Source organism: Rhodamnia argentea, chromosome 5 (genome assembly GCF_020921035.1).
Source record: "Rhodamnia argentea isolate NSW1041297 chromosome 5, ASM2092103v1, whole genome shotgun sequence".
Classification (NCBI taxonomy): Eukaryota; Viridiplantae; Streptophyta; class Magnoliopsida; order Myrtales; family Myrtaceae; genus Rhodamnia; species Rhodamnia argentea.
In genome coordinates this window covers 265,805-291,615 of record NC_063154.1, presented here as the reverse complement: position 1 = coordinate 291,615, position 25,811 = coordinate 265,805, and the positions used below count along the sequence as shown (strand labels likewise).

General features: G+C 39.8%; 4 protein-coding genes across 9 annotated transcripts; 1 reads left to right on the top strand and 3 right to left on the bottom strand.

Annotated features, from left to right (window-relative positions):
• The first annotated feature begins 154 nt into the window (after positions 1 to 154).
• Positions 155 to 20,272, top strand: LOC115753081 (carotenoid 9,10(9',10')-cleavage dioxygenase 1). Of its 2 annotated transcripts, none has more exons than XM_048279385.1 (15): positions 155 to 196; positions 15,072 to 15,310; positions 15,421 to 15,491; positions 15,635 to 15,649; positions 15,886 to 15,997; positions 16,419 to 16,518; positions 17,011 to 17,073; positions 17,166 to 17,276; positions 17,354 to 17,538; positions 17,946 to 18,084; positions 18,507 to 18,624; positions 18,701 to 18,802; positions 19,044 to 19,295; positions 19,457 to 19,568; positions 20,026 to 20,272. In XM_048279385.1, coding segments are annotated over exons 1-15 (1,650 nt in total). In that variant the 5' UTR covers positions 155 to 195; the 3' UTR covers positions 20,056 to 20,272. The 2 variants fall into 2 exon arrangements, with proteins under 2 accessions (XP_048135342.1, XP_030547436.1); XM_030691576.2 differs by lacking the exon at positions 155 to 196 and adding an exon at positions 1,899 to 1,913 and having other exon boundaries at positions 15,059 to 15,310.
• LOC115753086 (cytokinin riboside 5'-monophosphate phosphoribohydrolase LOG1-like) lies at positions 263 to 1,907 on the bottom strand. The gene is made up of 7 exons (XM_048279390.1): positions 1,731 to 1,907; positions 1,540 to 1,637; positions 1,398 to 1,428; positions 1,204 to 1,303; positions 968 to 1,038; positions 721 to 864; positions 263 to 530 (listed from the first exon to the last, which is right to left on the bottom strand). The coding sequence occupies exons 1-7, from the start codon at positions 1,854 to 1,856 to the stop codon at positions 441 to 443; spliced, it is 660 nt and encodes a 219-aa protein (XP_048135347.1). The 5' UTR covers positions 1,857 to 1,907; the 3' UTR covers positions 263 to 440.
• On the bottom strand, positions 8,908 to 12,438 carry LOC115753082 (polygalacturonase-like). Its single transcript, XM_030691577.2, has 10 exons — positions 12,417 to 12,438; positions 11,061 to 11,365; positions 10,838 to 10,966; positions 10,467 to 10,634; positions 10,353 to 10,373; positions 10,039 to 10,246; positions 9,815 to 9,896; positions 9,605 to 9,713; positions 9,362 to 9,478; positions 8,908 to 9,271 (listed from the first exon to the last, which is right to left on the bottom strand). Exons 1-10 carry the CDS (start codon positions 12,436 to 12,438, stop codon positions 9,062 to 9,064), a joined length of 1,371 nt encoding a protein of 456 aa, XP_030547437.2. The 3' UTR covers positions 8,908 to 9,061.
• Positions 20,273 to 20,821: 549 nt separating the features above from the next.
• LOC115753084 (nuclear transcription factor Y subunit A-1-like) lies at positions 20,822 to 25,157 on the bottom strand. Of its 5 annotated transcripts, none has more exons than XM_030691579.2 (6): positions 24,939 to 25,157; positions 23,897 to 24,034; positions 22,820 to 22,938; positions 22,522 to 22,602; positions 21,673 to 21,831; positions 20,822 to 21,550 (listed from the first exon to the last, which is right to left on the bottom strand). In XM_030691579.2, the coding sequence occupies exons 2-6, from the start codon at positions 24,030 to 24,032 to the stop codon at positions 21,176 to 21,178; spliced, it is 870 nt and encodes a 289-aa protein (XP_030547439.1). In that variant the 5' UTR covers positions 24,033 to 24,034; positions 24,939 to 25,157; the 3' UTR covers positions 20,822 to 21,175. The 5 variants fall into 5 exon arrangements, with proteins under 5 accessions (XP_030547439.1, XP_048135346.1, XP_048135344.1 ...); XM_048279389.1 differs by lacking the exon at positions 24,939 to 25,157 and adding an exon at positions 24,816 to 24,925; XM_048279387.1 differs by lacking the exon at positions 24,939 to 25,157 and adding an exon at positions 24,522 to 24,800 and having other exon boundaries at positions 22,522 to 22,596.
• Positions 25,158 to 25,811: the final 654 nt, after the last annotated feature.

Genomic DNA, 25,811 nt, shown 5'->3' with positions numbered 1-25,811 from the left:
AGCATCCTTCCCTGCATTAAGAGAAAAAGATGGGAAAACAAAAAAATCACTTCAGGGACGCCCTCCACCCCCTTTCTCTGCTCTTTCCCTACCCACCGGTGCCCTCATGTCACGTTTCTTGCTTTTTTGACAGTCAAGGCCCAATAACTATACTTCTTCTTCTTATGAGAGAGAGAGAGAGAGAGAGAGAGAGAGAGAGAGAGTTTCTGAGAATTTCTTTAACTTTGATCAGATAGTAGAAGATGGAGCATCAACGGAAAAGTCATGAATATACAAATGAGTGATTAGGATTTGGGATCTTGGTGATTGCCCACTTGAGGGAGAGTTATTTCTTTTTTTTGCTTTCTTTTCCTTTTTGACCAAAATGGAAGTAACACCAGCGCATATATCTAAATATATACGCAGGCCACTGATGATTAACAAGATCTAAGATCTCAGGGTTAAGTTTCCCCACTTTGAGTAGACTCTAATGATTGGTCCACTTCCCAGCTTTGTCTGGGTGCAACTCTGTCATGGACTGGCTCATATTCCTGCAACCAATTCAACCAAGGAACACAAGAACAAAATTTATTCCCCTTCTTTTTGCCTGCCTGCAACTTCTTTTACTGTCATCCCTCTTCAATAATTCAGCATCCAACCCTAGCTTGCTCTGTGGACACTAACTTTTGAGCCCAGCCAAGAAAGTGAGTATACAAATGAAAGAAGAGCGTTCTTGTCTACCTCCATTTTCTTGAGGAGTTCCTCTGCAGTGTTGGCTGAAACTAGTATTTGCCTTGCAGAGTCCTCTATGAAGCCTTCTTCAACTCCTTTATCAAACAAGGCAAGCAAGCTGTCATAGTACCCATCCACATTCAGTAACCCCACCTGTTTATAACATGGTCCAGAAGAAGAATTCATATTAACAATTCTCTTGTACATTAAAACCTGCTTGCAGGTTAACCCTAAGAAAAGTGACTTTCAAGCTTACTGGTTTTTCATGTATTCCTAGCTGAGACCAGGTAATCATCTCTAGGAGTTCCTCCATGGTTCCATAACCACCTAAATACATAGAATCATAACATCAATCCGTATTGCTCCATGTCGATTAGCTAGCTACAAAAATTGTTTTGGAAAAGAGGTAGAAGCTATTTGATACTTGGTAGTTGGTAAGACACAATAAGGGTTTCTTTCGAATGCAAAAAAAACGAAAGAATGCTAACTTACCAGGTAGTGCTATAAAAGCATCAGCATGCTTTGCCATTTCTGACTTCCTTTGGTGCATGTCTGCTACCGTTTTCACTTCTCCATGTGTTTGTCCTGATATCTGCAATGGATGGGTTCAGTTATCCATTCGATAGTCATTTCATAAAGAGAGATTTGCCAATAAGAATGGACTGAAGTGATACTGTGACATATACCTCATGAGGAAGAAGCGCTCTAGGGATAACCCTAATTGAAAAGACAGAATAGAACAGTGTAAACGGAATCAAAAGAGTCAAAACTTTTTCCATGATTAACTTAAGTATCAAATGGAAAGCAGGATAAGGATGTCTATATTACCCAAGAACGTGGCGACCTCCATTATGCACAGTCTGGGATATTAGACCCATTAAACCAACACTCCCTCCACCATACACCAAGTCAATCTTCTTTTCCACCTGAGAAAAGAGTACACATTTCTATGAGAACATTGACATTAGCATAGTTTAGAATGGTGGAGATTGTGTGGGAGAGAAAAGAATGGGGAATACCAGGAGTTGACCAAGCTGAAGAGCTGCCTCACTGAAAGAGGACTTATGTCCAGCTCTGCTACCGCAGAACACGCACACCCTTTCGAATCTTCCTTTGGCGGTTTCATTTGCTGCTCCTAATTCCATGCTGTTGACCTCAACAAAGCATACGAGAGAGAGAGAGAGAGAGAGAGAGAGAGAGAGGCAGAAGGTGACACCAATGCTTTTGGAGCTCCACAAGCAAAATCACCTTTTGGTTTTTATCTGCACACTTGCTTTTGTCTGCTTAGAAGTAACTTGGTGTTGGAGATGACCCCAACAACTACCAACCCATCTCTGCTCCTTTTCTCTAGCTGGCTGACTCCTTCCTTTAGTATTGCCCCTCCCTCTCTCCCTCTCCCTCTCCCTCTGTGCAAGTACACGTACAAGAGTGATGTATTAGTGCCATAGTGTGTTCATTTATATGCATAATAATTAGTTTTGTTGATGGATTCGCCAACGGCCAACTTCTTTTGCTCAACTCAGCAAGAATATTGGTCCCATCCCGCACTGTCTTTTCCTTTGTGTCTTTCTGACCAGTGCCCACTTCTCCAATTATTTAATCTCTCTCGATGCTCTTGGACGCACTATGTTCCAATGCCCCGACATGATAAACAGAACCAATAGTGATCTTCAAAATCTCAAGTGAATACTTGAGGAAAAAAGGTAAACGTAAATCTCTTCATATCTATGTTTTGCATACAGTGAGCGAGGCTACCGATAGTAAAACCACCTCCCTAAATTTGTTCATGTCGAATAACTAAATTCGATCCTATCAATGATGCAAGAAAGTAATGGAAATTCGCACAACACAAGAATTTACGTGGTTCAGAATCGGAAATATTCCGCCTACTTACGTTCACGGGGAGATGAGATCTGTTTCACTAATAATGTAGAAAAGTGTATAGCCGCTCTTTCTCACACTCTCTCTATCTCACTAGAGACCTGTTTCGTCCTAAATATATATAGCGAAACCCTACATGGCACAAATTATAAAATTGCCCACATAGCCTAAAATATTTAATTTTTCCATAGAGATCCTTCTATGATTGAACATAAAACGCTTACGGCGGCTCGGGAGCGCCGCCCCCGCGACCCCCGCCAGCTCACCGGGGAGCGGGACCCCCCGTGCTGTTCGGTCGTCGGGGGGTCTTTCGGAACCGCCTCATAATTTCTTGGATAACAGAATACAAGACATCAACCTCAACAGTTCAGCACAACAATAGCGCGAGTCCGTTTTCTCCCATTCGAGTTCCGAGCAAAACTAACCATGAAAGCCATAAGCTTCTCTTGTCCGAACCCGGAAATCTCAAATTAAAACGACAGCATCCCATGATAAAAGAGTTTAGGTTTCATCCTAGGAATCAGCTTGTCTTCACTTGTCTCTCTGCGTATCACTTGCATGAGATGAATATGGGCATTGGCGTTGAAAAACTGATGCGTCGTTTCTGTTTTGGTCCTACTGTCTTAGCTCTCATTCTACCGGCCTAGCTCGAGAGGCAAGAAAGATAGAAACCGGACTGATGCTGTCAGTGACACTAGGCTCGTGTAGATGCATGGGCTTTCCCATCGAACTCTTTCAAGAACTAAATTACTGTGAGCTTCTCTGCCCTAATATTCAAAATGGTTAATACCACGGAAAACCCAAAACTAATATATTTATGATAAATTTATCCTAAATTATTTTTTTGACCACAAAAAATCCCAAACTGGTATATCTGTGACAAATTTACCATAAACCGGTATACTTGTGATAAATTTATCCTCCGTTAATTTTCGTTAAATTTAACTATCAAATTGCTGATTTGATGACACGTGATAGTTGACGGGTATACCAGTATGGGGTTTTGACCCTCTGTTTGTCACATATTTATCAATTTGAGATTTTTTGTGATATTAAATCAATTTATCGGAGGGTAAATTTGTCACGGGTGTACCGGTTTGGGGTATTTCATGATCAAAAGAGTTAGTTTAGGGTAAATTTATCATAGATATACCAGTTTAGGATTTTTGGTGGTCAAGAAAATAGTTTGGGATAAATTTGTCACAAGTGTACCGGTTTGGAGTTTTTCATGGTCAAAAAAATAGTTTGGGGCAAATTTGTCACATATGTATTAGTTTAAGGTTTTTCATGGTATTAACCATACCCAAAAAAACTCCAACTTTAACATTTGAGACAATTATATCCAAAACTTTTTTTTGTTTCATAAAAAATCCCCAACTTTTATCTTTGTTTCAATTCTACTGGTCTAATACCCAAAAAAATCTTAACTTTAGCATCGATTCCAATTATATTCAAAACTTTTTTTTATCTCATAGAAAACCACCAACTTTTTCTTTTATCTCAATTCTACCACCGTCAACCTTCCGTTCATAATCACCGTTAGTTAATCCTACGTGGCTCGAATTTTCTCACTGAGCTTATCAATGAATCTTCGAAATTTAGAAATAGTAGGTTTTGGGGACAACAAAATTTTAGATAGTTCGTTTGAATATCTCCATGTCTAGTCATTCTTTGGGCTGTTGAGTGTCGAAGAGAATACGAAACGCGCCGCCTTGAGTGACTATGTATCTCTTGACAATATGTAGGGGAAGTAAACAACAGAAGAGAAGTTCAAGATTTTTTCATATCAGTTTTGCTGAGGTGTAATTCATTAATGACATGAAAATGCCACATAAGATTAACTAATGGTGATTATAGATGGAAGGCTAATGGTGGTAAAATTGGGACAAAAGTAAAAGTTGAAGGTTTTTTATGAGAGGAAAAAAAGTTTTGGATATAATATAGGACATATGCTAAAGTTGAGGAGTTTTTTTAGTGCTAATCCCAGTAGAATTAGGACAAAAATAAAAGTTTGAAGTAGAATTGAGACAAAAATAAAAGTTGGAAGTTTTTTATGAGATAAAAAAAGTTTTGGATATAATTATCACAAATGTTAAAGTTGGAGGTTTTTTTGGGTATTGGGCCGAGCTTCTCTCTACTGTATAACCTTAGGATATATCTAATCTCTTTAGGATTTTCATATGGACAATCTTTAACTAACATAACCAACAATTTGTCTTAACCCACGTCTCTCAATTGACCTGGAATTCAAAGTTCACACGTCGTTTTCTTTTAGTTAGGAACCTCAACAACACAAGATCTTCTCATTCTCACCAGATTCCTCCTTGATTTTGTCCCCATAGTCAAATTACAACCCACTCTCCTCGTATAATACTAAGCTCATACTCAAATCATTATGTACTTGTGCGCCAACTAATGTTGGTTGGACCATCGCGGGATTTTGGAAAAATTAATTAGCTGCTCTAAGATCTTATTTCCTTAAAAATTTCGCTCCGATCCAAACCGTCGGCAAGCTCGCATCGCCACGAATCAAGCAAGAATGATGATACTATTCATTGGATTGGGTATGGCAACATAATATAGTCGATCATGATATATACAGTCCCACCGAAATTTTCCCTGGTCATGGCACTCATTAAAAGATTGTCTGTGGAATTGGTGCCTCGATGATTGTCCCTAACTAATAAAGCTTGTTAACCCCTTCGGTCTAAAGTATCTAGAAGACCATATGCAATGCCCACATCAATGATGACACTAGTAATATTATATGTAAAGAAACATCTTCTTCTTCTTCTTCTTCTCTCTCTTTTGAACAGCCGCCTCGGTCTGATCAATGTTCTTATGCATCTTTCAATCTCCTCTTTGTCTCTCAAATGGATCAATCAAACTTGGGAAAGTAGTACGATAGTCACCAGTCAATTGAAAAATTTTCACAAAGATTACAATAATGGAAAAGCAGTTGAAACATCAAAAGCCTAACTTTTTTCTGGCTACATAGCACGCACATAGTAGGAGTCATTGATTGATTCGATTAAATTAGTAATTGTGATTTGTCAGAGATTAAACTAGTAACTAAAGGACAGAGAACTTGTTTGATTTCAGTTGATTATGTATGTATGAGTCTATGACTATTAACTGCCTAGTCTTGCCTGCACTAATCAACAAAAGCCCATTTTGGCATTTTATATACATTCTCTTGGCACATTGGACTGATAGTTGCATAGAAAAGCTTGAGACCCCGGTTCAATCAATTAGGACCCATCTCTCTTTGTCCATGCTCTCTTTTGTTGGGTCCTGCACAGATTCTTCCTTTTGTCTGTCTGTCTCTCTCTAGAAATGAACAAATTCTCTCGTATAAATTTTGACCTACAGTGAAAAAATGGGTAAAATTTCCATCTCATGTCTATTGTGCGGATGTCAATTTAGTCTTAAACCTATTAATTTAGTCAATTTGGTCCTAAACTTGTTGACGATCCGTCAATATAATTCTTCGGGTTAATTTTTATTGGAAATTGCTGATGTGGACGTTGGCCATCCTACATGTTATGGAGGATGGCCAACGTTGACATGAACAATTTTTTGCATTTTTTAAAATTTTCACAATATTTTTATAGTGTTTTGATTTTTTGATTTTCTTTGCTTTTTCTTTCTTTCTTTCTTTTCCTTTTTTCCCTTTTAAGACCGGCGAGGGCTTCTCGGTAGGTGAGGGTTGGCCGACCCTTGCCCGTGTCCTGCGAGGGTTGGTCGACGACCGTCGCCGAACTTGGTAGAGAAGAAAAAGGAAACGAAAGAAAAAATAGAAAAAGATAAACACCGGCCTAGGACGATCAACGTCCATGTAAGTTATTTTCAGCCAAAATTGGTAGGAAGAATTATATTGAAAAATTATCAAAAGGTTAAGGACTCGATTTGCAAAGTTGAAAGTTTAGGACTAAATTGATATCCGTACGATTGATTTATGAATTTTATTGTAACTAACCCCAAAACAAACCTATTTGCACAAAAAAAACCAATTTTTTTTTTTTGTTATTATGGACATGTGATACTTAGTCAATGAGAGCAGAGTTTGGTCATTTATGATCAGAATTGTTCGACAACTTGATGAATTAACAGCTAGAAGGAATTGATAAAAGTAGAGTCGATAATCTCGGATGCAATAGTCAACGTAGAAGAATAAAGGAATCGCCAAGATAGTGGAGTTGAAAAACAGTCAAGGTAGTAGAGTCAATGTAACCGTCGATGTAACTACTCGGTAAACTTTGTAATCTCTACTTGTAACCTTTATTTGTAACATTCATTATTAACCGTCGATTATAGGCTTTAAATTGTCACATCGTACTCCTTAGAGGCCCCCGCTCACAAACAAACACATTGACTATCTTTCAATTATTTTTGCTTTCCAATACTATAGTTTCAATTTCCAGACTCACATCAATGTTTAGTTTTCGGGGTGCTGTAGTTTACAGATCCACATAGTTGTTTAAATTCCAATGCATAACTTCATCATGGGTGACTTTATCGTCAGTTAAAATGCGTCATAGTTTGTTTATGATTGATCCCTTTGAAGTGGTTGTATTTTCCAAGTTTTACCATCGACTAAATTTTGCCATGGTTTATGCGTTCATGCAAAGAACTTGTCTACCTGCGATATTTTCTGTCTAGAGTTGCCACAAAATGCGTCTCCTCTATTAGAAAATTGACGAACGACTTTTGGTGAAAGATATTTCGTCGCGGGATAAAATCATATGATCTTATGGGGCTGGATCGATACACTCTTCATGGTTAATGTATCGTGATTGATTCTTCCTATTATATGCATTAACGGTGAACTAATCACGATTGATTCTATCTATTACACGCATTGACGGTGTACTAAAGGAAATGTAAGTATTGGACGAGTTGCCAAATTCATATTCCTTTCCCGTATCACACATACATAGATGTATAAATATTTCCTACTATACTTTCCCCACTCTTCTCCTCTAAGCTAATTTGGCCCTATACAGAAAAAGAAGGAGAACCAAAGTAAAGAAATCGACTACCTGATCCTAGTAGCATCCAAAAAAGCATATAGCCTAGAATCGATTAGGACAGAGAAAGCTATATAGCGAGGGCATTAGTTGGGAGTGAAGGGGGCGATAGGATATGATATGATATATGTTAATGCAATCAAACCATCAAAGGAACAAAAGTCACTCTAGTCCTCATTCTCTATATTCCAAACTAGGGAGGGAGCCATTACTTTTTGTTTTCTGTTAATTCGGTTATGAAATGACAATGAAGATCGCTGTTTGGAAGCAACAAAAACAATGCTTTCGTCATCCGCATCGACATCTCACATCCATTATATATGCATCTGTATATACAAATATTAGATATGTTAATCTAATAATACAAGGAAAGAATATAAGGTATCCCCATCAAGAATCTTCACCGCCACATAAATTGGGTGTGGGTGTCAGATGTTTAATGGGAGGAGTGGTTGGACATTCTCTTCCTAGTGATAGTCATTAATGAAATGTTTGTATTATGCAAGGGAGGAATATGGAGGCGGCTGTTCAATTCAGTCAATGTCGGCAAAGACTAGGGTTATGGTTCCGAGTCACTTTTGGGCATGTTCACTCAAGGCCTAGGTTGTCATCAACTTGCAGTTGCAGTACAATCATGGAGGTGAAATGAGATGATAGATTGCAGAGAGTCCTTTCATTATGACATCCTTACAAAAGGGGAGCAAGAAAGACACTTGCCCATCTCACCAAAGAATGTATTGTCTCGATCAGATGGTGGCCCTCTAACTTGGAGAATCCTTTCTCGAAATGATATCTTGACAACAAAATGGCTAGCAACAAACAGGGATTCTTCTCAATGTCGAGACGACTTAACATATGATGTAGAAGCGGATTACGAGCTTAGATTAGAGATTTGAAAAGCTGACAGTGTAGCAAGATAACGGTATGATGTTAACCGTAAGCGTTATGAATAACAAAAAATATTTAGCAATTATGGCGGGACCCACCTTTAATCTTATGCCTGATATTCCACCGTTGTATTGTCACACTATTATGCTAGCGAGATTCTTTAGATTATTGGCAACGTCTGTCGCAAGAATCACCCTTATTTCCCTACGCCTATATTTACATATTTTCTCTTTTCCCAATTTAATTTGTTTGGGCCAATATCATTATGTACATATTATGGAATTTGGGATGGGCCTAGACCAAAATGCCAAATTTGAAGGCCTTAAGGGTGTTGGTTGACGGGGCCCGTATAGAAGACTCGACAATAATTCGAGGGGGAAAGATTTCGTGAGTGTGTAAAGGCACATCGTTTAATTATGCTTATGCCACAATGAGGGCAACGCGTGAACTACAACTGTGTTATTTACATAACTGGCTAGCTCAAAATCAAAGAAGGAATCATATAACAAAGCCCAAAAAAGAAGAAAACTTTTCTTCCTCCCCCAAAAGCTCTATGGATAGACATCCCCCATCTTGGTATATCTAACGTTCAAACTCGAAGCTTTGGCGCTCTCCCCCGAATTACTCACCAGCCCGACATTCTGCAACAAAATCCCTGTGCAAGGGTAACTCTTGCTGCAATCGAAATTTATGGCCACTTCGGACGCGCTTGTCCCTTTTATATTCTTGTACATCACATTACTCACTTGGACCGCCGATACCTACATTGATTACACAAACGATATGGATCAACAAGAATTGCCATATGAGCTCTCCCCATGTCAAAAGGGACTTTTGGTGAAAATTTTTACCTGCTTTGGACATGGTCCGTTTTGGTCACAGTAGTTTTGATCTATGATTATAGGATTGCTCACGTTCCGCATCGAAATGTTTTGGAAAATGATGTTTTTTGCGTAGCCAGATCCTCCCTATACAAGAATAAACAAGAGACAAGATGTTAGACAGCACTCAATAGATATGTCACCCTCTATAGGTTCCTGAAGTGACCGCATAGTGAACTATCTACGAATACTCAAGTGCATCTGAACAACGACCTGCCAAGTCTTGATCCTCACTCCATTTGTGGTTCCTGAAAGCCTCGCCCTATTTACGAGCACGTTTGAAACGTAATCTGTTGATTTATCAGCTCCTAGGCTCCCAATGCTGCATTTTAAGGAGATGAATCAGAAGGTACTAATTAAAAAAGAAGTATAACTTATGATCAGATGGATAAATCCGTGCAGCAAAACTTGGTGATGACCCACCTGATGCCATGTCCTGGTCCACAGACTATATCCGTAGCTTGAACATTTTTGGACCCACTTACTATGGAAATGCAATCATCCCCTGCAGAGACAATGAATAGAAAACGTATGTTAAAGTAGTAACTTAATCATAAGACTCATGCATCTATGTTGACTACTGCAGGGAAAATGTTTGATTAGTTTGGGTAAGCAAGTAATTAAGAGAGTAGGTTCTTTTGAATTACCTGTCCTGATGACGCAATTCTTGATGAGAATGTTTTGGGTGCCGGTGACATGAATCCCATCAGTGTTCGGGCTTTTCGCTGGTGCAGACACCAACAGGTTCAGTGCTTTTACATTGACACACTTCTGGAATGAGAGGTGCATTTGTTGGGCGTTTTGGATGATCAGGTCAGCTACTCTCAAGTTCTTGCACTCGTAGAATGTCATGGCCTGCAAAATTATACCAATTTTTGGGTCAATAAGAAACTTAAATGATGATTTGAATGAATGTAGGAAAATTTCTAGCATGAAAAGAGGCAGAAATCAAGGAACTTACAGTTGGTGCTGCTTTGCATGGCTGCAAAATTAATGAAAGAGAGAAGCAATAAGTTAGACTCAATTACAGCAATAGATGCATAAATGTAAGAGATGTCGGAACAGAATGACGTACGAGAGCTTTGTTGATTTTGCAGGAATTAGCCCACCATTTCCTGCCATTGCCATTGATGAAGCCGCCGCCTTCCATTCTGAAGTCTGTAAGGCTATCAAACACAAGCCAGTGTCTTCTATCCTTGTTGTAGTCCGACAGGCGAACTGAAGCTTTGATTGTCCCATATACCTGAATAGTTTGTTCATGTTATTCCATGTTCTAATACTTACATTTTGGAACAATACAGAAAAAATGACGTGTGCTTTTTTTTTTCTTTCTGATTGAAAGAAAAATAACGTGTGATTTAGCAGTGTACACGACGTTTCTCATGTGAATGTGGGCTTGGGACTGCTATTATCATCAGTTCGTGCATGGATCATGCATTTGCCCACCTTAAACGTAAGATCAGATTTACAGGGACCAGAGAAAGTCGTGGGCTTAAGGTGATAGATTCTGTTCTTGGGGACTTCCAAAACAGCTCTCTCTGTAGAACAAGCCACATTCCATGCTTTCTTGAAAGCCTGACGGTACAGAACAAAAGAATAACACTATGAGTACAACTACTCAAAACAAAGGGTTTGTCGTGATTTATGCTCATAATGCATGTGAATATACCTCCGAGTCATCTCCTCCGTCACCTTTAGCTCCATAGTCATCCACATTAACCACCTTTGCCGTTGAAGTCGAAGTCGCAGCGAGCCTTCTCATCATGTGCAACCTTGAGAAGCTCTTGTGGGTGTCTACGAGAAGGCTCTTCGTATCGAAACCAAGGCCTTTCTGATCCTTAAAAGCCACCACGAGGTTCCCGGGACCATTCAAGATGACGAAAACTACTGAAACAAGAAGGCCAAGTCTATGGACATTAATGGAGGAGGACATGGTCACTTCTTCTGCTTTCAGAGAGAGAGAGAGAGAGAGAGAGAGAGAGAGAGAGAGAGAGAGAGAGAGAAGAAGAAGAAGAAGAAGAAGAAGAAGAAGAAGAAGAAGAAACGTGAGTTGGTGTAGCAAATGTGAGGAAGATATGCGTTAGCTGGGGAGAGGATGAGACTGGAGCAGAATGAGCTAAGTGATGCAGTTGGTGACGAGCTAAGGAAGATGTTGGTGTAATTTATAGGAAGAGTTAAGTGGGAGTTTGTCTGCCCCCAGAGGAAAGAGAGAAGAGAAAAACGAAAGAGAGAGAGGAAAAAGTGGTTTCTGGATGGGAGATTGGCTCGTGAAGGAGGTCAGAGATGTTGGATTTGATTTGACGAAGTTGAACTTGGAAAGTTTTCTGATTAGAGATGGAGGATTACTTAACTCGTAGCTGAAATGTTTAGTATTGAAACGTGTAGTAGTGTTGGTGCTGGTTCACCCAACACTATTGCCACACTCCTTGTGCGTCGGTCCACGTTCGACTCCTCCTATTCCCAAACGGTTGATCCCCGGCCGACGTCTTTCCTACGCCTCCCATGTTTGACGCATTCTCATCAACACATGTACTATGTGTATATATTGATCCGTATATATACTTATATGGTCCGTCTCCTACAATAGTAATATATAGTAAAAAATCATCGGGTGGATCGAATGCATGCACATACCATCGATTCTTCTTAATAGATGATTCAGTGTGTTCTATGTAATAAGGGGTTAGAATCACCTTATTTATCAATGGTCATAGTGGGCAATGATACTTGTCCTCGGTCTATTTGGTGTAAATGCATTAGGGATATGATAGATTAGGTTAACCATACTATGGAATTCATATGAAATTTCTGCCATTTTGTGTAATCATATTGTCCGGATTAATATAAAAGATTTTGTTTATAAGTGTGCCGGAATATTTGATAAGGATGTTTAATATGATTCAATTTTGCAATGCTATTAGTTTTTTTTTTAAATGACAAAATCCTTCTGCAAAAAGTAGTTGATTCAGGCTTGTATATTTAAGCAAGTCCAGGCCAATTTTGATTTGGGGTTTGAGACACTGACTTCCCAATTGTCTCCAAGACATGTCCACGAGTTCCGCTTGTTTATTTAAGGATAATGACTCGAATCTGTTCCAATAAGCCTAGGCGATGGTTACTTGTCCTAAAAAAGTTACCCCCACCCCCACCATTACATTCTTGAGGTCATAAGACAAGTGAATCATGTCATAAAATATGTAGGCACTACATATATCAATATAGCCCATAGAAACATGATGGCTCGAGGAGGCAAGCATCAACAAATGCCATGCCACGTTCGAAATTAGGCATATTCAGGCAGTCATCACCTCGTGATGAGACAAGCAAACTATCTGGTACTTAGCCACTGACACATCCATTATCCTTTTTACGGTTTTTGTTTGACCGCCTTTGAGTCTTTGACCCACAAAACGGGTAATATCGTTGACATTCCTTCTTGGCCCAAACAGATACTATTAACCGCCGTGTCTTAGTTTGACTCTTCTTTCTGAAATCGCATGGACTAAAGAAACTGTTTGAAAAAACGCAGGGTCAAAGATTGGACCCCCCTAACATGCTCTCCATTCTAGGGTAAAACCTGATATTCATAAGTCAAAACAAACTGCATATGCACCATTCCCAAATGTTTAAGATCGAATTTTGACATGCGTGTTTTGATATTCTCTCAGTCCGGAAGGCAAAGAATGTGGATCTTGTTCTTCTTCTTCTGATGATTGACCTTCTAAAATTAGGTGGTTAAAGTTGACTTTGATCATGCTTTTTTGGGTTACCGCACAATAAAGAGCCTAACAAGGGGGGGAGCTTAGGTCTTGTAGCTCTCTGGGGGAAGCAAAACTTGTTTTGACTATTTCTTTTGGAGATGATGACTCATCATCAGAGTTGGGTTTATGTCCAACATTGGGTTTGTGTTAACAGCTTCCATCACCATCGACAAGGTTAACACTCGTGTAGGGTTTGGAGGAGTTTCTAGATACCTCGATGGGGATTTGGAGGGATTTTCTTTACTCATGTACCATCATCTGACATGTAGATCACACACGAGTGAAGCCCATATCACTCGAAGAATACATTAGAGAAAGTTAATTATATCTCCTTCTGAGGCTCGACATGCATAACACGAATAATAGGAGAAGATGTATGCAGAGTTTTACATAAAAATTTTCCTAATGAGTGCAACATTTTGCCGATCATCTTCATTAAAATATTTAACGATGCATAATATGACGTGAATCATTTTCCTCTGAGTCATCCAAAATGTACAGCAAACTCGTGTGTGTATCCTTTTTGTTTGTGAAGGGACCCAGGCATACAACATGTTGCTAGCCATAGCATAGCTTCTTGATTTTTGACAGGCTTGGAGTAAAGGAGGGTTGGTTGGATGCACATAATTACTTAGGCCCGTTGGGCTGTAGTGGGCTCAATCAAGTAAGGCCCGGTTGGCCTTAGTCTTAGCCAATGACAAACGTGTTAGTTGAACGATACATGCCATGTCCCCAAACTTTCCATGTGATAATCGCTCATCCTATCTACGCCCCCACATACATGCCAATCAGAAGTGTGACAACACAAGGAATTTGTTTAGACAGGCTTAGTTGTCAGAATCCATCAATATAGTATCTACGATATGAACCGTTTGAGGTTGAGACACGTTAATTCCGTCCTGAAAACAGATATGATGGGCTTCTGTAAATGTCAATAACGGGTTTTGTATGATTAAGATCACCTTCCAAAGTTGCATCTCTTCTTAAGCTGTTTCTTCCAAAACAGGAGGAAAGCAAACTGGGTAGAAGGAAACGTCCTTTCGGGTACCCTTTAAATAATAGAAGAAATAAGCGGGTCCGTCAGCTGTCCCTTTTCGGTAGTAATAACAAAGGTGATTTCGGATTTCAGCTCTTGCTACAAACATGGACAGTACGATTCAAATGCTGCAGAAGAGAAAAACAAAATGTCCGAAACGGGTTTCTTTCTTTTCTGTTTTGGAGGAGTTGGGCTTTCTTTGTCTGTTGTTCTCCACATGTGTCCAATCCCATCTTCCCCTGTCTTCGTTGGCATCTGTCGAATGGAATCTTATGGGCTTATATTACGCAGAATACGATGAACTTTGCCCATCAGTTATCTTATCCTACTCTTCCTAATTCAATAGCCCCATTGGACAACTGCCATGGATGATTTTTATTTCTCTCTGCCGAACGCGGTTTGAAGCTCCAGGGTTGACAAATTCCATCCGAGATGACAGCCATGAATGTGGGATGAATACAGATGTCCGGGGGCCGATCCTTAAACGTGGTCGTTATGACCACGAAACGTTGTTTTCCACAATTTGCGTCATCTTTTTTTTTTTTTTGAGGGGGGGGACTACTCTTGAATCCCACCTCGAGAAACGTGGCAATTCTTGCACCAAAGGCACCAATCGCAAATCTCAGAAAAAGATTTTATAGTTTCCACGTGACGTGACCACTATTTTCTTTTTATAACTTCCCTCTTAAAATAAGAAAATGGTGAGTGCCCACCGACCCCCCCACTTCATAAAAAAACGATTTTTTATTCCCATATTTTTCGGGCCACAAATATATATCCAAGAAAAATGCATTTGCCTGCTGCTGGTGCTCATCATCTTGGCACTGTCAATACAACACACGCACGCTTGCACTTATTGGTCTGACACAGAGAGAGAGAGAGATGGCGGAGAGAGAGGAGAAGGTGAAGTACGATGAGAAGAGAGGGAGAGAAGGGATAGTGGAGGTGAATCCCAAGCCGAAGAAGGGGGTGACGTCCAGGGTGGTGGACTACATAGAGAAGCTGATTGTCAAGTTTATGCACGACTCTTCTCAGCCTCTCCACTATCTCTCTGGCAACTTCGCTCCCGTCGAGGACGAGACCCCTCCCGTCGCTGACCTCCCTGTCGTCGGCCATCTCCCTGTAACTTTTCCCTTTTGCTCTCCGCCTTCCTTCTGGCATTTCCTTGGCAAAGCGTGTTCGTTCCTTATCTGTCGTCGATTTTTTATGGGGTGTAAATTTTGCCTTTTTAGGATTGCTTGAATGGAGAATTCGTTCGCGTGGGCCCCAATCCTAAGTTTGCCCCTGTCGCCGGATACCACTGGTACTCTCTCTCTTTTCCCAGTTTCATTCTTGTGGGAACTTTCTGGTTCGGTTTCTCTTTTTATGTTTTTAACAAGGGGCTACTGGCTAGATACCCCGTCTTATATTACTAACTGGGTTCTGTTTGTTTTTCTCTCCTTGCAGGTTTGATGGAGATGGGTGCGTATTCTTGAGCCTGCACGATTCTGCATTATTTGATGGACATCTAGTTCATACCAAGTTTCACCTTTTTCTTCCGATTTGCGGTCGTAGACTTGTTCAGAGTTAGACTAGGGAGTATTGTGGATTTACCCGATTACCTGTGTGCTCAAATTCAGTTTTAGCATATGTGAATGCTCACTGAATCAGTTACCTTGTTCTTCATTTCTTTGCCCTCCCTTTTCTGTACCATGCAGCATGGTTCATGGTATGCGGATAAAAAATGGCAAAGCTACTTACGTCTCTCGCTATGTGAGGACGTCGAAACTTAAGCAAGAGGAGTACTTTGGAGGATCTAAATTTATGAAGGTATGTCCGCGAGGAGCAGAGACACAAGTTTGGGATGTTGGATGATAAGAGTTAATACCTCAGTTCAATTGGTTGTTGACACTTCAAAGTATGCAGCATAGTCTCTTTGAGTCGTGAAAGTATCAACACTTTTTGGGCCAAAAATAAAACGAAAACCATTTGTCAGCACATGTCCATTGCAATGCAGATGGAAGATTCTAATGTCAATCAACAAACATCTTAGGGGCCTCAAATTTACCTTGAGAATTTTGAAAGGAACAAGACATCAATTTCCTTATAAAGCGACAAAAGCTATGTATACTGGAGTCCGGCATGGGCATCAATTTTTATTTCGTTCAAGGCAAAAGATGTGCTAGGATTATTTCCGTAGACGCTTACTTCCTAAGTCTTGTTCATTGTTTATCTAACTCCCAATTTGCAGATCGGAGACCTTAAAGGGCTTTTTGGTTTACTCATGGTCAATATGCAAATGTTGAGAGCAAAACTGAAGATACTAGATGTTTCATATGGAACAGGGACAGGTAGGGGTTTTAAACTCTGAGACCTGTGCATTGCTCTGAAAGCCTTTTATTAACTTGAGGAGGACCTCTTAAAGAGTGTTTTGTTAGCAGTTTTGAGCATGCTATGATAAGCATTAAATATTCATATGTGAAAAAGGTGTAAGATGCGGTGGGCTTCTATGCATATATTAGTTGATTCTTCTGGATGACTGCTAGTGTAGTTTAATTCGATGTTGACTCTTTGAGACCTAGCAAAAGAAAATAGTTGAGTGTGTCCTAAGCACTTGAGGAATGTCCACATGCCATCATCATATGTCCATGGTTATTGCCAATTCTATCTTGGTGATCAAAGAACGAACATCTCTGTACGATACAAAGCATTATCCTCTTTCCTGATCAAGAGACATGTGGAGCCTCACTTGGAACCATATCCAAACAATTATGCCAGTTCGGGACTTCCATTCAGTTTTCTGTAACATATATGAAAATTAACTCTTTTATGCTCAATTCCAGGCAATACTGCACTCATATATCACCATGGAAAACTCTTGGCGCTTTCAGAGGCCGATAAACCTTGTAAAACTCTTAAGTTCTCTGTGCTCTTCCTCTTTCCATTGTTGACCTTTGTTAGTTTACAGTGGGGAGCTAAAATTTGCACTTCTGTGCAGATGTCCTCAAAGTTTTGGAAGATGGCGACTTGCAAACTCTTGGAATGCTTGATTATGATAAGAGACTTGCTCATTCCTTTACAGCCCATCCGAAGGTCGATCCTTTTACAGGTAATTTCGAGCTCCTAACAGTCCAATCAGTTTGTTCTATTCAGGGAAAATGCTGTAACTTATGATTGTTGGTGCAGGAGAGATGTTCACCTTTGGGTATTCGCATATGCCACCATATATCACCTACAGGGTTATTTCAAAAGATGGATTCATGCATGATCCAGTACCAATTACCATTTCAGATCCCGTCATGATGCATGACTTTGCCATTACAGAGAATTATGCAATTTTCATGGATCTTCCTCTTTATTTCAGGCCCAAGGTATGGTAACATATAATTACAAAAGCTTTATGAAAGCCACTTCTTAGACAAGCCAGTTACAGCAGACAATGGATCTCAGATGGAACTTGGAAAAAACCTGGTTGTTAAAATGACGGCAAAAATCAAAGATATTTATTGACCTAAACTCTAAATTCTTTTCAACTGTCAGGGGAGAGTATCGCTGATCACAAGACTTATGCCATCTTTTTAAACTCTCTAGATTCTTTTCAACTATCAGGGGAGAGTATCGCTGATCACAAGACTTATGTCATCTTTTTTGTATTAAGATTTATTTGATGTTTCCTAATGCCCCACCTTAAATTGCTATACTGTTTGTATGATACGTGCCTTGTATTTTTTACCATAAAAAATGATCATGACTGTATGTTTTCTGGATATGTTGACAGGAAATGGTTAAAGATAACAAGCTAATATTTACATTTGATGCAACCAAAAAATCTCGCTTTGGGGTACTTCCACGTTATGCAAAGAATGAGCTTCAAATCAGATGGTTTGAGCTTCCAAACTGCTTCATTTTTCACAATGGTGCATCTTCTTGACCATCCTTGTCTTTTATATCGAGATAAAACATATAGGCCATTCTTGTTTGTTAGGAGCCATAGATCTTGGGTTGATTTTTGTAATGCATGAGGAAATGTTTGGATGACATTTAGATAATTAAAAGCATCGTGTCTGGCCTTCTACTTTTTCCATGATTCTTTTGAGAAAATTCTTGCAATAACTTGCACATTGTAGTAGCGCAATTGTGGGGAGGACTTATTAGTTGGGTTATTTTAACTTCTATTCTAGTCAAGTTTTTCCTTGTATTGTTGTTGTTTTGCCACTGGCATGAGCAAAGTTGGATGTTGTATGGTGTTTTGTTGCTATCATTAAATCCAGCAGTTTGTTAATACCATAACTCTGGTTTTTACTTCTCCTTAATGACTAAATTGGTTGTTTACTTCCAGCCAATGCATGGGAGGAGGAAGATGAAGTTGTTTTGGTTTCTTGCCGTCTTGAGAATCTTGATCTGGACATGGTCAATGGGACTGTCAAGGAAAAGCTCGAGAATTTCACAAATGAACTGTAAGAGAAACTGTGATCTGATTATGTCCTGCCAAATGCTCTTTTTTAAATCTTTGGCTTTCTTTTTTATCATCAGGTATGAAATGAGATTCAACATGAAAACTGGCCTGGCTTCACAAAAGAAGCTGTCTGCGCCTTCTGTCGATTTTCCGAGGATAAATGAGTGCTACACCGGCAGGTATAGCTTCAATTCAGGCCCATGGATGGTTGTTTAAGGAACATTTCACTTCGATTGACCAAGCGATGCCAATATTTGCAATGAGCCAAAAAAAAAAAAAAAAAAGCTGCCATCACTGCAACCTGAGGTCAAGAAATCCTATATCTGCTGTTAATCATTGTAGGGAAATCTCATCATTATTCTGTCAGTCAGCGTTCTTTCATTTCTGTATTTCTTACTTCAGCCATCTTTGAGTGTCTAGGAAACAAAGGTATGTGTACGGAACCATTCTGGATAACATTGCAAAGGTTACTGGAATTGTGAAGTTTGATCTGCATGCTGAGCCAGAGGAAGTGAAAACGAAGATTGAGGTTGGAGGAAATGTTAAAGGTGTGTTTGACCTGGGACCAGGTAGATTTGGTTCTGAAGCTATTTTTGTCCCTCGAGAGCCTGGCATCACTTCTGAAGAAGATGATGGGTACCTGATATTCTTCGTACATGATGAAAACACAGGGTATTTTGCTCATCCTTTTCTCACCATTGATCCTGTTAATCATTAGACCTCCCATTCTTTTTGCAAATCTCACTGGTGCTGCACTGCCAGAAAACGATGACGACTATAGTTCAAGGAGGATGATGAGAACATGTTCTGATGTTTGTTCAATGAATGTGCAGGAAGTCGGCAGTAAATGTAATTGACGCGAAAAACATGTCATCTGACCCTGTTGCAGTTGTTGAATTACCCCACAGGGTTCCTTATGGCTTCCATGCCTTCTTCGTGACTGAGGTTACTGAGTTTTTCTAGTTTCTTAGTATAATTTCTTCTGAATGTTACTGCTCTCTCACTGGCTGTCTTTTACGTATTGCATACTCCCCTCTTATGGTCACTTCCACTTTTGGCCCCCAAGAAACGTTTTCTATGGATTTCAGTAAGAATTAAGTTATAGAGTTGTCTTCATCTTAGCATTTCAAATAGTTAGCGTGCCGTCTGGTATGTTTCAGTTGAGTGACATTTTTCATCCAATGGTAGTGCCATCAATCTCAGTTGTTTGTACTTGTACTTGGATTTGTTCCGTAAGAACTTTCCATGACTGGCCAGCATGTCACGACTTCTCAGATTGTGAATGAGATTCTCATGCAGGATACTAAAAGAACTTGTTACTATTTCTTTCTAGTTGCGTGGCGTTACTTCCTTATGGCTAGTATCCTTGCCATATTCATTGGTCTATTTGATTATTGTGCAGGAACAACTTCAGGAACTGTCTAAGCTGTAAGTCTCCCCAGCATGAACTGTTAGGAATGCAGATGTTGCGGGGGTTAGGCATATTGCTGTACAGCTGCTACAGCTGCTGCAATAGTATGATATTTCACGGACAGACATCTTTAAGCTAATTATGATGGGCATACAAAGAACGGATATCATTGTCGATGAGATGCTCAATTGTCGTTAAAGGCTATGTTATATCCTAGAAATTGGTCCTTTTGATTTAACGTAGCGTTTTAGTGATAATTTGTCGGTGCAACAACATAATTCACATATGTTCTCTTCAAATACAACCCACTTTTCTCAATACAGGATGATGAATTTTGCGAATCTTAGGGCCAAGATTGGAAGTGAAATAATGAAATCGATAATACCAATTCTTATGGTCTAGCAAACTGTTCTACCATCACTATACCGTCATTGGGTGAATGCGCTCCTAAAGTTTTGTGACTACAGTGATTACGTTTGGCCAATTCTGGTCAAGCTGGATGATGCGCAACATTATAAAATTGACAATTGCAAAAAGTTGAAAATACCGGCTAATTATTCTTAGTTTTTTTCTTGGATCTTTTCAACTGCTCTCGATAGTCGATATGCTTGGCCAGACTGCTTGATTCGTCAGACGTGAAGTATTCTGCATTATCCTGCATGAATTACTTTGAAGTTAGAAAATAATCCAGGTCCAATCATTTCAAATACACCCATAAATCACGGGATTCGGTCATAAAATTCCTCAAAGCACCTAGTTTCGCATGGCAGAGCATGCACAACACTGATCAATCATGAAACTCTCAAAAGTGTTTTAACATAAAACACAGCATAAATAACCTTGTCCCAAGATCCTCAGAAACATAAACAGAAGAGATTATTCAAACACCCACTATAACAACTGCTGGCAACTTGATAAGCCAACCAGTGAGAACTCTCTTCCTTAAGAACACGAAATTTAAAGAGCACGTATCAGCCAAGAATGAATTGCCGGAGCACAGCAAACTGAGGGTCCTCCATTCGGGAAAGATGTATATCTGCAACCTTCCCCTTGCACACTTCCGCTATTTCTTACGGAAATAAAAGACGATAGTGCCAAGCAATGTGCAGCCCCAGGGGACCCCCATACGGAGGGGTTTTCACTATTTGTAGGCCCCATTAGGGCCCTCATATAGCTGCAAGGTTTCCTTCTCCACACCAAGGCAGCTCATACCCTTGTATTCAGTAGCATCTGAATGGTACAAAGATGAGAGCCCATTGACACTAGCATTCCCATTAGAGGAAGTGTAGAGTCTCAGCATGTCTCCTGTTGAATCTGCTCTCACGGACCTAGTGGGAAAGCCTTGAGAAGTTGATGTCTTGACAAATAGTGTAGGCAGATCTACACTGGGGTTCACAGCTTTTTCTGCTGCAAGGCTGGAATCTTCACTATCCAGCTTTTTCGTGTTAAGAAACCGGCCTCCGGAACCCCTTGGTCTTCTCATTGCATGCTGGTGTCGTGACTCATGGAGATATGGCTATAAAAGAGAGAACTTACATTATGGAACCTTTCATTATTGAGCTAATGTACATTTAACTAATTTAAGGGAATGTCTCTGAAGAATTGGCAAATTCTGTACATTCCAGATGTGAGCATTACCTTTCTGCCCCTTACGGCTTTTCTCTCAAGTTCAGCCTTTGCTCGTATCTGTCTCCGTCTCAGAATACCATGATATTGCTTAGCATTTACATAAACTGGCTCCTCCGCCATGTCAAGGGGCAAAGGCATTCTACCATGAACCCCATAAAGATGCGGTACCTACAGTTAAACCGAAATTTAGGAGAAGATTTATAATCCACAAAATATTGAGGGTAAATTGCTCTAACATCATATCGATTTTGGGAAAGTGCAATCAAACCACTTGGAATTTACAAAAATGACAGTGATCCATCTTGTACTTAATATAAATTTAGCTCTAACATTTTTTCTTAAGAAAATTGTTGGACCCAAAATAATGAAAATATAAACAAGTGCATTTCTAATTCTAATTGAACTAGGTTACTGAATTATGTTTTTTATTATTCATGATACATTGTTAGATGGAGCAATGACCATTCATATAGGATAATCAAATAGTCACATGAACTTCAGTGTTTATTCCAAAGTGCCAATAAATTGAACCACACCATTAGTCAACAGTGTCTTTGGAAATTACACTTCAAAGGGCTTGATTAAGGCAAATTAACATATTTCAATCCCTTTTAAGACCAATACCTTCTGATTGGGAGGCCACAGTCATTTCTAGAAACGATTCAAGGGGTAGTATATATAATTGAGATGTTACAATGGTTTTAATGGCATGATATATGCAGCAATTAAGAATCCTGCCAAAACTGAAGGCAACGACATAATTCATATTTTTTGGACTTGAGCAATATAAACAAGTTACATATCGAGCATCAATCAAGGCTCATAAATTAGAAAAATTTCATATTAGAACAGGCATACCATGGCTTGAGGTCCATAGGAAGAAGTTAGAGGACCACCAATTTGCGCATCTGAATAGAGAGATGAGGTCAGAACCTGCAACTAAAGAAAATTTAAGTAACAGAAAGGGGGCAACATTCATGTCCCAAAATATCCTTGCAACTAAATTCTTTCAGACGGATTCATTGTTATCCAGAATTAAGAGTACATGAGTGAAAATACGCATGAACATGGATGTGTGTGCGTGTGTATGAGAGAGAGAGAGAGAGAGAGAGAGGGAGGGAGGGAGGGAGGGAGGGAGGGAGGGAGAGGGACATACAATTGAGTGGCCTACAAGTTCCATGGAGGAATTCACTCCAAGGAGTTCACCAGTTGAAAGAGTCGTTGAGGATACAATGCTCTTAGCATGTTTCTCCTCTTGCCCATTACTCCCATCTGCCAAAGACTGAATTTCATTGCAAAGAAAGAATACAGAAGTAGTACAGCCGATCCACATATATAGGAAAAGGACGGTATCATCAAAGATACAACTTTACAGAAGAAGACAAATAATGACTTCAATTAATCTCATATGTTTGAAGTGCTTCATGCAGTGTTTTTCCCCAAGTCGCAAAAATTTGAAGAAACCAATTGTTCTCGTAATGCAATTATCAAAAGAGGATAGTTCGACATGCGACTGCAATAATAAGATCAAAGTCACTGCTCTATAAGAATACAGTATAAGGATAATAAGATGAAAGTCACCATTCTATTAGAAGAAAGTACAAGGTATAACACGAATTATACTAATTGTGAATAATTTCATAATATAGTGTTTCGAACCTGAAGTAATCTGCCATTTTAAACAAGGTCGTTTCAGAATTCTGAGGGAGGAAGAATCTAAGAGAGGAGCCGTACATCCCTTATCAGTGTATGAACAGCTATCTCTCGAGCTGGTCAATCGTTCCAAAGGAAGAAAAGAAAGGCCGAAATTGATATGAATGTTGACCCGGTAATTCACCTAAACTTTGTATAGCTGAAAGTTGCCAAATCGGTTGAAAGAATTGAAAGGAATGCTGGGAAATGAGCTTCAAAGCTTGAAGTTCCATTTTCAATAGTCAGAAGAAGTGTGTATGACACCAGCCCTGATTGATTTTTTTTAAGTTAAGGGCCTTTGCCACAGAATACAATTTCTCCCAGATAAAAAAAGAAGAGAAGGGGTTAGAACCACAGAACAATGGATCAACCCCACCCCCGCTTGCGCGTGGGCATCTTCCGCCCTTTGGCTCAACCTGCTTGGTGATGAAATCAACTAGAGTATGGAGGGGGTGATAACTAACGATCAAGACTCTAAATCAATTGTCTCTCGTTAGTTGTGGCATAACCAGTACAAAGGCTCTAAATCAGTCTATAATACCTTCAGTTGTAACTGAACTACTGTTTCTAGCTCCATGCCACCATGGTTGCGCATACAGCGTAGAGTGCAAAATGCTTTGAGTGCCATGTTCTATCTGTGCATCTGTACTTTCGGCCCTCCCCGGCATCACTAACATCTCTGCAAGAAAGGTAATTTAGGTCTTTCACGTGCACTGTGAATAGCCAGATGAAAGAAAATAAACGAAAGGAGAAGGATAAAAATCACCCATGAACAATCCTGCGAACAGAGGGAAAAAGAACAACCAAACTACTCACAGTTCAAGGGATCAAGAGCAGTACCATCCATCTCACCATTAAATTTCTAGATGAAAAATTCTGCATTACTCAAGAAAGTCTTTTGCCTGGACAAATATAAACAACTACCAAGATTTACACTATCCTGCTACAGAAAAGCCCTAAAGTCTACCACCTACAAAGGATTTCAAGCAGCTCTTTGGCAATCATGCAGGAGCAATTGTCAGATTCTGTAGCTACCCACCAATGAAGTTAGAAAGACAAGGATCGACATGGTTGTATACTCGTGATGAGGTCCAGAAAGACTACATCAGGTAATTAAACTAACAAAATTCAGAACAAAGTACGAAGAAAGGTAAGTTAATAATTACTGGAAAAACGCCCTCTCAGGTCATAGATGCAGACAACTGCTTTAGAAACACTTGGACTTCGAATAATAATCACATTCAGACCCACCACCCGACCCAAAAAAAAAGAAGAAGAAGAAGAAAAAGGAAAAGATCCAAATTTTTGGGACCCTTCCATTTCAACATCAAAGACTCCGTTTAACTGCTTCTGGACTCTGGCAAGAAGAGAAGCAGTCGAAGTTCAACCTACCCAGCGATTCAACCCCAAGTAAACTCAAAAAGAAAGTCGTCGACTCCCTAAGATTTCAGAAGGTCCACCTCAAAACTGCCTAAAACCACGAGACATAGAGAATTACGCTCCAGGGAGCGAGATTGGATACGTCGAAACTAGTGGAAACCGCGAGCTACGAATAGATGCCAACAGAAGCTAACTGAACTCACCAACTCCTCCAACGACCCGTTTCGAGAAATTCGAACAAAGAAGAATAGGGAAAGAGGGGCTCGCCGTGCAGCGCCAAAACAGAGGACGGAAGCCTTGAAGCCCTAGACCGAAGGAAGGACAGGAACGCAGACTATGATGGTCATGGGCGTGGGTGAAACTGAATCCATCACTCTATGCAACCTCAAAAGAGACGGTAGCATTTGACCCCCCACCCCCCTTTATTTTTTTGGATAATTGTCGTCGTGAATGATACTCGGGGTGCTGACGAGAATGCTTCAATGAGTTGTCTTTTTCTCTGTAAAATGGGTTTTTAGGGGAGTCGTTGTTTGTTGTTGACGCAAAGGTTTTGGTTATTTGTCATGGAGTGTGAAACGAATGAAGCGTAGAAACCGGGGCAAATTGATAATTTTCGTTAATTTCTCGCCCTCAAATTGATTAATTTTGCATTTCTTTGTCCCCACGTTGTCTTCGACAAAAGAAAGAACAAGGGTCTCTTTCCTGTAAATCTCGTCCCATCTTATCCACAATTCCGATGATCTGGTTTTTATTCTTTTTCCCATCTCTTGATGGGTGTTTGGTAGAGGTAATTTTCTTGCCCAAAAAGTTCATTTTCCATCGGCATGTACTAAGGGAGAAGTCAATTTTCATCCTTTTTTTATTGTTCCGTGGTTTTCACTTGTGGATAGAAACGTTGCTTAAAGAACAAGGAGGAGAAGCCAGTCCAAGAAAAGGAGTGAGCATGCGGCAATGTCCAAATCAAGAAACGATCTTTGAATAGAAGATTCAAATTTGTGGGTTCCATCATTAGCTGCTCAATCCATCGCACCAATCACCACACTTCACCTTGATGATTCTTGGGTGCATATATAATG